The sequence below is a fragment of the Balaenoptera musculus genome, chromosome 12, assembly GCF_009873245.2.
Source record: "Balaenoptera musculus isolate JJ_BM4_2016_0621 chromosome 12, mBalMus1.pri.v3, whole genome shotgun sequence".
In the NCBI taxonomy this organism is placed as follows: domain Eukaryota; kingdom Metazoa; phylum Chordata; class Mammalia; order Artiodactyla; family Balaenopteridae; genus Balaenoptera; species Balaenoptera musculus.
Window position 1 is genome coordinate 15,160,953 of NC_045796.1, and position 14,637 is coordinate 15,175,589.

At 41.0% G+C, this 14,637-nt stretch overlaps 1 protein-coding gene across 1 annotated transcript in view; it reads right to left on the minus strand.

Moving 5' to 3' along the window:
* Positions 1-14,637, minus strand: part of CCDC170 (coiled-coil domain containing 170) — a 102,939-nt gene that overhangs the window by 60,658 nt on the left and 27,644 nt on the right. The window contains 4 exon segments of the mRNA XM_036872118.1: positions 1,541-1,739; positions 2,048-2,120; positions 3,748-3,876; positions 5,664-5,719. Of these exon segments, the coding sequence (XP_036728013.1) occupies positions 1,541-1,739; positions 2,048-2,120; positions 3,748-3,876; positions 5,664-5,719 (457 nt within the window).

Genomic DNA, 14,637 nt, shown 5'->3' on the forward strand with positions numbered 1-14,637 from the left:
AACTAGAAGAATGGAATTATCATTAAACGAGACTAGGAAAAGCACAGGAGGATTTTGTGGAAACACCAGGAGGTATTTTGGACATGTTGCGTTTGAGATGCCTGTTGGATATCCACATGGAGATGCCCAGTAAGTCGTAAGATATGTGGGTCTTGAGCGCTGGGAAGAGGTCTAGGCTAGATCTAGAAACTACATGCTCGTGGGGGGTCACGAGCATGTAGATCATACTTTAAGTCATGAGACTGGATGAGACTGAATTTAGATAGAAAGGAGAAGAGAGTCAAGGACTGAGCCCTGGGGCACTCCAGTACTTGGAAGTCAAGGAGATGAGGAGGACAAAGCAAGAGACTGTGACAGAGCGGCTAGAAAGGTAAGATCAAAAGCGGGCACGCGCAGTGTCCTGGAAGCTAAAACGAGAAAGTGCTTCAGGGAGAAAAGCCAACTGTTGGCTCATGTACTGGAAGGCCAAGTAAGATAGGACTGATCATTGAATTTGCAATGCGCGGTCACTGGTCACCTTAATGAGTGGCTTCAGTGGAGTAGATCTGAGAAAGGAGAGAAGTTGGTACAGTGAGTACGTATAAACACGTTCCAGCAGTTTGGCAGTACGTGGAAGGAGAGAAAGAGGACCGGAGCTGGAAGCATTGGGTTTTTGTTTTTATCTTTATAAGATGAAATAAGTAAAACAAGTATCAAGTATTTTATTAGTAAAGTGATTTAAGTTATTATACACAGAATTTTTAAAGTGTATCTTAAGAACAGGTAGCTCCCAATTTTATCTCAGTAATCACCTTTTGTCAGAACTAAGGGTAGAAAACCTAGATTTCCTGAGTTGTCTGCATAAACTGGCAATAAACCCTAATGAGGAGTGTTCAGGGTGGTCTGGGGTGTTCTGGGTTTCCGGGGTATTTTTATAACTAGCTTCTGAATAAACCCTTCCCCCTGTGCACTATTCCACCACCTCCACTTAAACCTCTACTTAGAGGAAATCTTCCAAATTGTATATATCTAAGAATTTGCAACCCTAATCAATAGGGCATAAACATGCTTAGGACAATGCCATGTTTGTTAAGATTCTTGGTGACATTTAGAAATGAGCTTGGAAAAAATTTTCAACACTCCAAAGATACATGAGGTCAATGATTTTTTTTTTCAAAAATGCAGGGGACACGGGTTCGAGCCCTAGTCCTGGACTAGACTCCACATGCCGCAAAGCAACTAAGCCCATGCACCACAACTACTGAGCCTGCACTCTAGAGCCCGCGAGCCACAACTACCGAGCCTGCGTGCCACAACTACTGAAGCCCGTGCGCCTAGAGCCCGAGCTCCGCAACAAGAGAAGCCACTGCAATGAGAAGCCCGCACACGGCAACGAAGAGTAGCCCCCCTTGCCACAACTAGAGAAAGCCTGCATGCAGCAGCAAAGACCCAATGCAGCCAAAAATAAATTAATAAATTTATTTTTTTAAGTTTTAAAAAAAAAAAAGAAGTTAGTATTTTAACACTAGCTCCACTGAGAAGTATATTGAAATATCCTCACTGCAATTTCTCGTCCAGTTCTACAACTTTCTTCTTTAACTCCTGGTTCTCCTTGATTGCAGACTGAGCTGTGATTTTAGTTCTAATTTTAGAAGTGGAGAGTGCCGCTGATTCTTCTTCTAGCTCCCGAACTCTGTCTCTCAGAGAGGTGAGGAGAGACGGTTTTCTGGCATTGTTTTCTCTGTAGTTCTCCATTTCAGCTTTCAACTCTTTTTTTTTTTTTTTTTTTTAATTTTTATTTATTTATTTATTTTTATTGGCTGTGTTGGGTCTTCGTTTCTGTGCGAGGGCTTTCTCTAGTTGCATCAAGCGGGGGCCACTCTTCATCGCGGTGCGCGGCCTCTCACTGTTGTGGCTTCTCTTGTTGCGGAGCACAGGCTCCAGACGCGCAGGCTCAGTAGTTGTGGCTCACGGGCCCAGCTGCTCCGCGGCATGTGGGATCCTCCCAGACCAGGGCTCGAACCCACGTCCCCTGCATTAGCAGGCAGATTCTCAACCACTGTGCCACCAGGGAAGCCCCCAGCTTTCAACTCTTGACAGGAAACTTCTTTGGAAAGCATCTTGGATCGCAGTTCTCGAAGCTAACATGGAAAAGAAGTAAAAAGAGGGAAAAGATGTCAATGGTATAAGTTGGAAGTACCTTGAAAAAAACCCCAAATCATAATTTAAAATTTCAATCTTTTATTCATGACTTCATCCGACTTTACTTTTTTATTTCTTCATATTTGTTTCCATATTACCAGCTGGGAAATCATGCCTAAATAGTGGACTTCAGGGCTTCCCTGGTGGCGTAGTGGTTGAGAATCTGCCTGCCAATGCAGGGGACACGGGTTTGAGCCCTGGTCTGGGAGGATCCCACATGCCGTGGAGCAACTAGGCCCGTGAGCCACAACTACTGAGCCTGCGCGTCTGGAGCCTGTGCTCCACAACAAGAGAGGCCGCGATAGTGAGAGGCCCGCGCACCGCTATGAAGAGTGGCCCCCACTTGCCGCAACTAGAGAAAGCCCTCGCACAGAAACGAGGGCCCAACACAGCCAAAAATAAAAAAAAAATAAAAAAAATAAAAATAGTGGACTTCATAGTCTGTCTTTTTCAAAAAACAATTGAGCAATGTCTTGTGGTAACTGAGTCTCACTCAAGAGACATGTGTGGTGTATTTTGCAAAAAGCAATAAAATATTTTGCAATGAGAATTCATTTTCTAAATCTGTATTACTGCTATTGCTGCTCACGATGCAACAAGGAAGCTGCAAGGTAAGCTAGTTGTAATCTCATGGCCATAGCTGTTTCCCAAGTCAATACAGACTATGCGATATATCACAGCATTTCTCCCCCTGGCCTTCTGGACCCTTACTGTGGGTGATAAAGGAAAATAATACTCGGATTTCTGGAAAAAATATAGGAGAAAAGGAAAATCATTATAGGATTTATACAAAGGAAACATTTTAACTTTTATGAATTCTGTGGCATTAAAATGCTGAGCACAGTATGTGCCTTATTAAGCTACGAGATCTACCCCCATTAGAAAACTTTATGAATGCATCTATTTTTTTGGAACCGTAAGTATGCATGCATACATTTATTCACACACACACACACACACACACACAATCAATTCATCTTTCAGTGGGATCCTGGCAGCCTAGTGAGAATGCTAGTTACCTCACAGGCAAGCCTAGGATTCCTTGGAGCCATCAGGCTACAAGCACAGTGAGTCTACAGAGAATCTCCCTGAAACTCCACAATAGACCTGATCCAGCCCAGAGGGTAAATGGATCCCAATCATCTTCCTAGAATTTCCCCCAGACAATCAGAACCACAGAAAGGGATTCAGATTTCCACTCCCAGAGCTTCAGATTGCAAGCAATCCACATTAAAGGCAGCTACTCCCAAGGATGCTTACAGCCATCCAAAGCCCACACAGCCCAAACCCGAAGTCCCCAGGTGCCCACAGGTGCTCTCGAGGATGTAGAGCTCCCCTGAGATCCAGAACCCAGCCCACGTCACCCTGCTTTGCAGCACGGCAAATGCACAGCCTTTCAGGAGTTCTCCACAGCTAGAGGGTAGGGGCAGAGAGAATAAGCATAAACTTTGCCAAAAAGTTTAAAACTGTTTCCCTTTGTCCTATTTCTAATCACCTCTATACTCTGCTTCACTCCATAAGAAGCTAACAAGGCCATTTGTGAGTTATGAAGACGCAGACTCTCACCTCAGACTGAGCAGATTCAAATTTGACCAGAGTTGCTGCAAGTTCACTCCGGGCAGCCTCGACCACATTCCGATAGTGGTTTAACTGCTCTGGAGTAACTGCGACTTCCAAGAGATGATCATAAGTTTCCTGATAGGGTTCCCCAAAAGACAAAATATACAAAAGAGAGTTAAACAATCTTTTCCATGCAGCTGTGCAAAGCAAGATTAAATACAGAAGCATTCTTTGTAGTCCAAATATGTTGGAAAGGCTGCCCAGAGATGTGTTTGGTTCAGATTATTTCATTCTCCTTCTCAAAATTCTAAGGGAAGCAGGAGGCAGCCCAGGAACGAATGATAGGCTCCCCCAGGACGGTAGTGGAGTTTGACATTTAAGAGTTGGTATGTCCCCTTGGGGGACTTCCCTGGTGGTCCAGTGGGTAACACTCCACGCTCCCAATGTAGGGGACCGGGGTTCGATCCCTGGTCAGGGAACTAGATCCTGCATGCTGCAACAAAGATCCTGCATGCCACAACAAAGACCCCGCATGCCACAACAAAGACCCGGCACAGCCAAAAATAAATAAATAAATTAAATTAAATATTAAAAAAAAAAAAAAAGATTTGGCCTTTGACACTTTACAGAGTTTCCTTCCGCCCAACTCCAATGTTATTTGACCTCTGACCAGAACAGATAGCATCAACAAAGAACCACCAGAAAAGATAGTTAACAGGAGGCAGTTTTTATTGTTCTTCTGTTTCCAGACTACAAAGATTATCAACTCATCTCTGGTCTGTTGAATAAAGTGTTTCATGTGTTTATCAAAGAGGCCATGTGATTTAAGTATAGAAGTCTGTCTCCTTCATAATTATCCACTATGCCATTTATTCTCAATCATCTCATAGCCTATCTTGGATTTTTGTTTTTGTTTTTTTATTTATTTATTTTTGGCTGCGTTGGGTCTTCGTTGCTGCGCGCGGGCTTTCTCTAGTTGCAGAGAGCCGGGGCTACTCTTGGTTGCGGTGAGTGGGCTTCTCATTGCGGTGGCTTCTCTTATTGCAGAGCACAGGCTTCAGTAGTTGTGGCTCAAGGGCTCTAGCGATCAGGCTCAGTAGTTTTGGCGCACGGGCTTAGTTGCTCCACGGCATGTGGGATCTTCCCGGACCAGGGCTAGAACCCGTGTCCCCTGCATTGGCAGGCAGATTCTTAACCACTGCGCCACCAGGAAGGCCCTATCTTGGGGTTTTGAAGGTTACTCAGATGAATGCCTGAGGCCAGAGACAGTGGTCGTGCCTGGAGTCCTTCTCCATCCAGAAGGGAACAGCTCTCAGCTCCACCGAGGGCTGCCAATGCAGAAATATGGATCCCAGCATGGCCTCATTACTCTAATTTTTCAAGACAAGTCCTATATTTGGGCTTTTTGAAGTAAAAATTCCCAGTTTTTGCCTCTGGGTAACTAATCTAAATTAAAAAAAAAAAAAACACCATATGATCCCAATAAACACATCTGCAGAGCAGGTTTGATGGGTTTGGGCTGTGGGTCAGTATGTAACCTCTGGTTCTGTTTCTGTCCTATTCATGCCATAACACCTGCTTTCTGAAAGAATTATTCCAGAGTTTGGACAGATACCCACCTGTATGAAGTTTCCAGGGACTGGGGTCTTTGTGAAAGACATACAAGAAAGCCATTCGTTTTTGAAGGAATATGAAAGAGGTCACATAAAGGAGGGTTTCCCTGGAATACCTAGTGTCTTCGGGGGACACACCAGTAAAACCTGTTTACGACTCTGCCCGGCTACTGAACTGCCAAAGACTACTGTTTGGAAATACTCATGAATGCAAAAGTCATCTTAAAGCCCTGAACTTCACAACAAGCGTTGTCATGACTAGTGTGTTTCAATCCACAAAATGCTAAACAAAACCTTCAGCGCACTTACTGACAGCCAGTGTTTGTCAATTACAACATATCCAAGAAGATGGTAGGCATGTACTCCTGGGGAGAAAGCATAAAACAATTAACTGCATCTGTTAAGAGAACCACATCCTGCTCAGCCTCACCCAGCATTCAGAAGGAACTTTTCCACCCTAACCACTCCAGCAATATTTTCCAAAATAAGCCATGTGAGGACCTAGGTCACCTACAAGAGGTTTGAGCTACAGTATGTATGGACTATTTTCTAAAATTCCTTAGGGAAATAAGTTTCTTAATAGCTATGATTATTTCTTTCATTGATTAACATGATTTTTTAGGACATGACATAGTCATACTATAATTTTATATCTCTTTCTTATGAAAAACTATTGTGTCCATTGGATATAATATTAAGAGCCCCTGAGACAGTTCAGAAGTGGGCCTTTATTTGAGGAGGTCACAGTGTAATGCAGGACACCACCAAAAGCATTAGCATCTTCACATACTCATGGGCGAAAGAAACTACATATTAAGATATTATTACCTTTGACACTGGAGCAGGGCCTACATGAGGAGGACTCTTGATTACTGAGTTTAGAAGACAGTTGCTAGGGTCTAAATCACCTTTCAAAGTCCAGCAGACTCGAGATTATTCATCAGCAAATGTTTACGAAAAGCCTATTCTGGGTCAGGCACTGAGCTTACAGTCTAATAAGAAAAAGAGTATTTATCAAACAACCACACTGGTGATTGTGTAATTACAAACTGAAATAAATTCAAGCAAAGAAAGAAACAGACAACAAAGGAAAGTGACTTAAAATTAGGGAGGTGGAAGGAAAGATTTCCCTAAAGAAGTGATGATTAAATAGAAATTAAATAGGCAAGAGGTACTGAAACAGGAGCAACCCACATCTTTCAAATAGCCAAAAGTCTGAGCAAAGGTCCTGTGGCAGGAGTATGCCCTGTGTGATCAAGGATCAGAGAGAAGGCAGTGAGGCTGAGGGGTCAGAGCAGGTGAAGAACACTGGCAGCAGGGCTCGAAAGGCAGCCCTGAGCCCATTGATATATTTTAGTACCTGATAGGGCTTCTTTTTAAAAATATTCCTCCTTGGCTATTCTTACGTGTTCATTTTACCATAAGAAATTTAGAATCAGCTCATCAAATTCCAAAAACTCCTGTTGGTATTTTTATTGGGAGCATGTTAACTTTATAAATAAACTTAAAGAGAAGTAATATCTCTTAAATGTTGAGTTTTCCAAATAAAATCATCTTTGTTCCATTTGTTCAGGAATTCTCACATGTCACATATGTAGCCGTGATGGTTAATTTTATGTGACAACTTGACTGGGCCACAGGGTGTCCAGATATTTGGTTTAAACATTATTCTGGTTGTATCTATGAGAATTTTCTAGATGAGATTAACATTTGAATCAGTAGACTGAATAAAGCAGATTGCCCTCTCCAACGTGGGTGGGCCTCATCCAATCCACTGAAGGCCTGTATAGAACAAAAAGCCTGAGTAAGGGAGAATCTGTTCTCTCTGCATGTTTTTGAGCTGGGACATCAATCTCCCCCTGCCTTTGGATTCAGACTCAGACTGGAATTTACACCTTCAGCTCTCCTGGGCCTCCAGCTGGCCTACTGCAGATCTTGGGAATTCTCAGCCTCCATTATTACTCAAGCCAATTCCTTGTCATATATATATACACACACACACACATATACATACATATACATCCTACTGGTTCTGCTTCTCCAAAGAACCCTGACTGAGCCCCAGAGACACCTCTGTGTTGAGCTGGGCTCTGGAGTACACCACACTGACATAAATCATACCAATGTTTTCTTTTTTTTTTTTTTCTGTTGCTATACCAATGTTTTCTTAAGCAAAAATAAACAAATGGGACCTAAACTTATAAGCTTTTACACAGCAAAGGAAACCATAAACAAAATGAAAGACAACCTATGGACTGGGAGAAAATATTTGCAATGTGACTGACAAGGGCTTAATTTCCAAAATATACAAACAGCTCCTACAACTCAATGACAAAAAAATAAACAACCCCATCAAAAAATGGGCAGAAGACCTAAACAGACATTTCTCCAAAGAAGACATACAAATGGCCAATAGGTACATGGAAAGATGCTCCACATTGCTAATTATTAGAGAAATGCAAATCAAAACTACAGTGAGGTACCACTTCACATCGGTCAGAATGGCCATCATCAAAAAGCCTGCAAATAACAAATGCTGGAGAGGGTGTGGAGAAAAGGGAACCCTCCTACCTGTTGATGGGAATGTAAATTGGTACAGTCACTATGGAAAATACTCAGTAGTATCAAGGTTCCTTCAAAAAAAAAAAACTAAAAACAGAGTTGCCATATGGAGTATACCACAGAAATCCATTCCTTCAAGACACTCTGAGGTAGCTTGAAATGAGAAGAAATGCACAGCAGTAGCATGAGAGGATTACAAGGATAGGGAAAAACAATATGAAAACTGAAAGAAGAATACATGAATTTATTTATTTATGCCTACGCTTTTCCTCTTAGCCCTTCCTTGGCTGTCCCATAGATCCTTATGTAGTGTTCTTCATATTTGGCTTGGATTTCTTCTTTGACCTGAGTTGTTTTAAGGGCTTAGTTGTTTTTGTGGCTCTCTGTTCTCAGAATTTGTTACGATGTCTGTTTTATTGCATTGTGCTCAGACAACCCGTCTGTATTCCAGGCTGACATTCACAGGTGTACACCAGTGGGGTGGACCAATGTCCATTCAGAACTGGATCCATTCAGACTGGAAGGTTGTCCTTCTTATACCAGCCATTACACATTTTCACCATCATCCTTTTCTATATTATTTCTACTTCAGGAAATTTATCAAGGTTTTTGTGAATATTCAATTTTATGAACATCCAATGGGTATTTAAAAGGTATAGTCTCTATCTTCTGAGCTTGAAATTCAATATGTATCAATTAGTTCTACTTTATTCATCATTTTAATTAGGCATTTCTAGTCTTGTCTAATTTCTATCCTTTTACTCTATCATGGCTCGAGAGAGGTGAGTTAGAGCCTCCTATTACTACTATAATTCTCTATCACCTTGTAGCACTTGTATTCTTGCTGAATGAACACTGGTACTGCTTGACTTGGTGCAAAGATTCAGAAATTTCATATATTCGTTGTGAATTGTACCACGTAGCACGATAATGTGCCATTATTTGTCTGACCCTTTTTGCTCATAATTCAACTTTTTCCAATATTGAGATCATGACTCCTGATTTCTTTTTGTTTGCATCTGACTACATATACCTTTGTTCCAGCTTTTTATTGGCAACCTTTCGGTATCACTTTGTCTTGGGTGTCTTATATGTAAATAAAGTTGGTTTAACCCTTTGGATACCCTTCCAATTACACTATATCTATTAAAAATTTAAATGTAAATACTATGACCCAGCAGCTCTACCTCTCAATTATCTCTCCTTGAAAAATAGTCACATATGTGCATAACGATATAACATCAAAAAAGAGGGGGTGTGTGAAACAATATAAATTCCCATCAACAAGGCAATTACTAAAAAAGGCACTCCCAAACTATGAATACTAGGCAACAAGCAGTAGGAGATCGTGCTGTATGTTTGGGCATAAGAATATCTCCAAGATATACCACTGAACAAAGTAAGAAAGTATAGATCCACAGTTTGATACCTTTTTTCATAAAACACATAGGGAGGGAAAGCACTATGTCTTTTCTACAAATATATTTAGAGAAGAAAAAGAGAAAAAGGTCTGAAGGGACACACATCACCTTAATAACAGTCCTCACCTCTGGGGCCGACAATAGTATTGGAGCTGGGAGGGGAAAGGCTTTGTTTTTTTCAAGAAGGATATATTTATGCATTACTTGTATAATTAAATATAATTTAAAGAAAAGAAAAATACTGGGAAGAAATGTTACTGCGGTTATCTTTTAGTTATAGGACTACCTTTTATTTTCTTCTTTATTATATGTTTTTATATTTTCCAAATCCTTTATAGTGACTGTACATTAATTTTATAATCAGAGTAAACATCCCCCCTTAAATAAAAACAAAAGGAATAAGGACACGAATAGACAAAAATCACAAAACCTGCCATGTGGTGCCTTTATGGAAAACACAAGGACAAAGAAACAATCCCAGTAGCATAGGAATTTGAATGCATGTGAGAGCAGATATCTCAGGGGTTTGCTCTTTTAATTAAGCCCCTTAAAGTTAATAAGATTTTTGGAAAATTCTTCAACTTTTTCTATAAATATTAAGCAATCTTCACTTTAAAGAAACTAATTTTACCCTATTCAAAATGGCAAGATTAAAAACTCATCCATTTGTCCTCACATGAGGACACTCCAAGTTATTAGGTCTCTCTCAGCCAACCCATGAAGCAATTTTACATTAATTTTAGAAAGCCAACTACCTATGATTTGATTCGGCTACTGATATTATGATAATGATTGAAATTGCCTCACAGGGTGGCTCATAGGCTTTTCAGAATAAAGGATAGTTTCAAAGCGCAAAGGCAGAAAGAAGAGATCAGCTTATTCATAATTTAGTACACAATGTGTCCAATTATCTGACCTGGGGACAATGTCTTGGGCCAGTCTTGCTTCTATGGTATTTAGTTGTCTTATTTTCCCATGAACAAAAAATAAAAAGAAAAGAAAAGAAAATGAGAGGAAAATCACTGCCTACCTCTGACACACAAAAGCACCTAAATCCATTCCTATCTTTCTATCCCATAACCAACCTCCCCTTTGTTCCAGCATTATTCCATACCGCAGCGCATGACTCTGTCACCAAGGCACTTCCACTGTGGAATGCTTCCTTTAGTCTCTCTCTCTATCTCTTTCCCTCTCTCTCCCCATCCCTCTTTAAGCCTCCAGTGCTGCCCCAGTGAGCAATCCCTTCTAAGGCTCTCTCCCCTACTCCCCAACTTCTTCCCCCCAAGTAGTTTCTTCCCTAATTTACAGTGCATAAATTAAGTCTTACAAATTGTATTTCTCCAACCAATGCCAATTTTGACTACTCATCAGTTCTTCTCCGGACTTTGAAGGATTTTCCTGGCCCTCCTGCTTTTCCTTCTTATATCTGCATTTGGTTTCCGGGGTTTACTAGTGCCTGCAGGGGACAGTGTGATGGGTGTGGAATTCAGGAAATAAATCTGAGCGTCTACATTTTAGCAGTTGTGGCACAAATTTTGGAGGAAGACATTTCTGCATTAAATCAAGTTTTGTGAAGAATCCGATCTATTATTTTTCCATTGTTCTCTAATCCCTTTTTTCTTGGTGTCACTTAAAAACCCTTCTAACTCTATATCTTTATTGCAAAGAATGCAGTATTCCAAAATGTTCTTAATACTATGGCTCTACTAAAAGAAACTGAGTCATCTTTTCAGATGGGGAAGGGTTGCAGTTAGAAAAACTTAGATGCCAAAACTTTTGAGGGTTTGCTTCAAGTACTAATCCTGATATAACTCCAATATATATTAAATATGTATCTTATATATACTTATATATTAGATATGTATCTCATATATATACATATATATATGATCATAACTAATATTCACTGAACCAGGAACTATTTCTTTTTTTGGGGGGTGGGGGAGGGGGGAACTATTTCCATTCAATCTTCACAACAGCCCTATGACTATTCTTTTTTTAATTTATTTATTTATTTATTTATTTATTTATTTATGGCTGCGTTGGGTCTTCGTTGCTGCGCGCGGGCTTCCTCTAGTTGCTTTGAGCAGGGGCTACTCTTCGTTGCGGTGCGCAGGCTTCTTATTGCGGTGGCTTCTCTCGTTGCGGAGCACAGGCTCTAGGCGCACAGGCTTCAGTAGTTGCAGCACGCGGGCTTCAGTAGTTGTGGCACGTGGGCTCAGTTGTTGTGGCAGGCGGGCTTCAGTAGTTGTGGCACGTGGGCTCAGTTGTTGTGGCAGGAGGGCTTCAGTAGTTGTGGCTCGCAGGCTTTAGAGCGCAGGCTCAGTAGCTGTGGCGCACGGGCTTAGTTGCTCCGCGGCATGTGGGATCTTCCTGGACCAGGGCTCGAACCTGTGTCCCCTGCATTGGCAGGCGGATTCTTAACCATTGAGCCACCAGGGAAGTCCCCTATGACTATTCTTATCCCCCAGGGACTGTTCTTATCCTCTCATCCAAAAATGAAGCTATTAAGGACTAAAAAGGAAATTCTTTTGCCAAATAGCAAACAACTGGTAGTAGATCTGGAAGCAGTGATTGCTTTTCTGTGCTATATAATTTTGAAATTAAGTTTAAAGTAGGATTAATGAATGGGCATATAAAATGTCCCTGCCACTGCAGGAGACACTTCGGCGTATACCCCGTGACCCACAATTCTACTTGTAATTCTACATGAATGTTAGTGGTTCGCAGTGTCCATCAATACAGGAATTGGTCAACAATAGTACATCCATAAGATGGGAAACTAGAAAGCAGTTAAAAGAACAGAACTAAACCTATTTAGAGCAGCACAGATAGATCTCAAAAACATACTGTTTTTCAAATAAAGTAAATCAGAGAACAAAACTAATAGTATGATACCGTTTATGTTTTTAAAATACATGTTAAACAAAATAACATATTTTCTATAGGCTTAAGTATGAATGCAGAAAGTATTTTTTTAATGGTCTGGAGGATACTCACCAAACGTATTTAATAATTACCTCTGGAGAACAGGGGAAAGGGATCAGGATTAGAGGTGATTGACAAAAGGAACTATAGTTTATATGTAATGTTCTCATTTTTAAAGGAAAAGTGGATATAACTGTAATATTAAAATCAATTTCTTAATTAAGTGAAAGACAACTGAAAGCATGTTTAAAGAGGCCAATTTACTATGTTCTCAGCTTTCACATCCTAATCTTCAGACTTAAGAAACTGAATACCATGTGAATTCTTTACTGGCTGCAGAGGCAGCAGGAAACCCTGAACTTGAACCTCAGTGTGCACAAGGCGGCAGAGGTAAAAAGAATCACTGAATTTCCAGCAATACTTGGAATGTATTTTTTGGGCAGCAAGAAGGTTTTGACTACATTTCGGACAGGAAGTTCACCACAAAAATGAATGGAATAATACAATATTATAGCCAAAACCGTATCTTCAAGGATTAAAACAAGAATTCAATGATTCTTAATGTTTTTATTAACTCTAAAAGATCTCCAATTAACAAAGGACAAGCCAGAGAGAGAAAACAACCTAAATAACATCTGGGTTGCACTAAACCCCTGCTTCCTCTTCCAAGGTAACTCTTAGCTCTGCCCAAAGAAACTCAACAAAAATGATGCTGCTTCATCATTTTGATAATATTTCTTCTATTCAAAGGAGGCCATGACCTCCAGCATACACACTCCTGACAGCGACAGTCTCCTGAGAGATGAATTTTGTAAACAATGAGAAGATTGCGGAACGTTAGCATATGTAATCTCTCCAGGTTTCACATTAGAAAGAAACCAAATAATTTTTAACCTCCTCAGAAGAATTCTTGCAAGGTGACAAAGCAAGATGACAAGGCAAGATCCACAAGTAAGTTTTCAGAATTAATTTTTCTCTTTTGTGTCCAGAATAAAACGGGTTAAAGGCAGATTTCAAATCCCAAACCGCAGTGCTTAGCAACTCTCATTACTAATCATGAAGAGGACAAGGGTGTCCTCAGCACACTCTAGAGGACAGACTAGAGTGGGCAGACTCCTGTTTAGGAAGCCCTTCCTTTCTAAAGGGCTAATCTCACCCTCTCTCCTCCCCAGGACCTGCATCACATCATCCCTAATAAAGAGCGCAGCAGGAGGCAGCTGGGGAAGATCAAAGGAGGGGTCAGAGGCCACAAGAAAATCAACTAATGGACAGTGTATTCACCTGAATAGTAATCCTCTCGGGAGTTCCCTGGTGGTCCAGTGGTTAAGAATTCGCCTTCCAATGCAGGGGACGCAGGTTCGATCCCTGGTCGGGGAACTAAGATCCCACATGCCACGGGGCAACTAAGCCCGCGCGCCACAACTACTGAGCCCGTGCACTCCGGAGCCCATGTGCCACAACTAGAGAGAAGCCTGTGCGCCACAATGAAAGATGCCGCGTGCCGCAACTAAGACCCGATGCAGCCAAAAAAAAAAAAGAAGTAATCCTCTCACTCTTCTCATATTTGCAATTTCAAAGTCTTCACACTCCATTTTTCCCCTCTGCTTAATTTTCTGAAAGACCTGACCAATCAAAATTCCCACCTGACCACACCACTATCTTCCAGTTATTCTCTCATACAGCCTATGCTTCTCCTTCACAGCACTTACACAATGGTAAGGAATACATTATATGTGTAATTACGTATTTAATGTCTCCCTCCCTCAGAAGACTGTGATGTTCACGGAGTCATACCTAGCACCTAACCAGTACCTCACAATGTAAATGTTCAATAATTATTCGTAGAATAAGTGAATGGATGGATGGATAGATGCTCTTTTTATTAATATCCTAGTCCTCCCATTTGATTCACTCCACAATCTCATCCTGTTCTCATCTGCTATACCAGGTTCCATCAGTCTCTGGAGCTGGCTGATTTCTACTGCACACCGAGCCCCAGCGATGATGGGCTAGTTTAGGAAACACAGATTCTCCCACTATGACCGATCGCAGCCTGTCCGTCTCCAGTAGCATTAGTATCCAGACACCGTGGATGTATCACATAACCATAAGCCCTGACAAGAGAAAAGTTGTCTTGCCTTTGACTCTGTGGGTGTTCTGGAACATACTTCCCAGTCACTGAATAGCTTCTTCTATATCACGGCAGGATCATAAACTAAAGGCTAGCCCCCACCCCACTAGTGTTTCCTGTAATCTTCACAGTTTACCAAAGGTCAAGATCTTAGAGAATGACTTTAACTTCCATGCAAAGTTTCAAGTTTATTTCTTATCCAATGTCGAAACAAGAAAAACAAAAAAGGAATTAAGCAAAT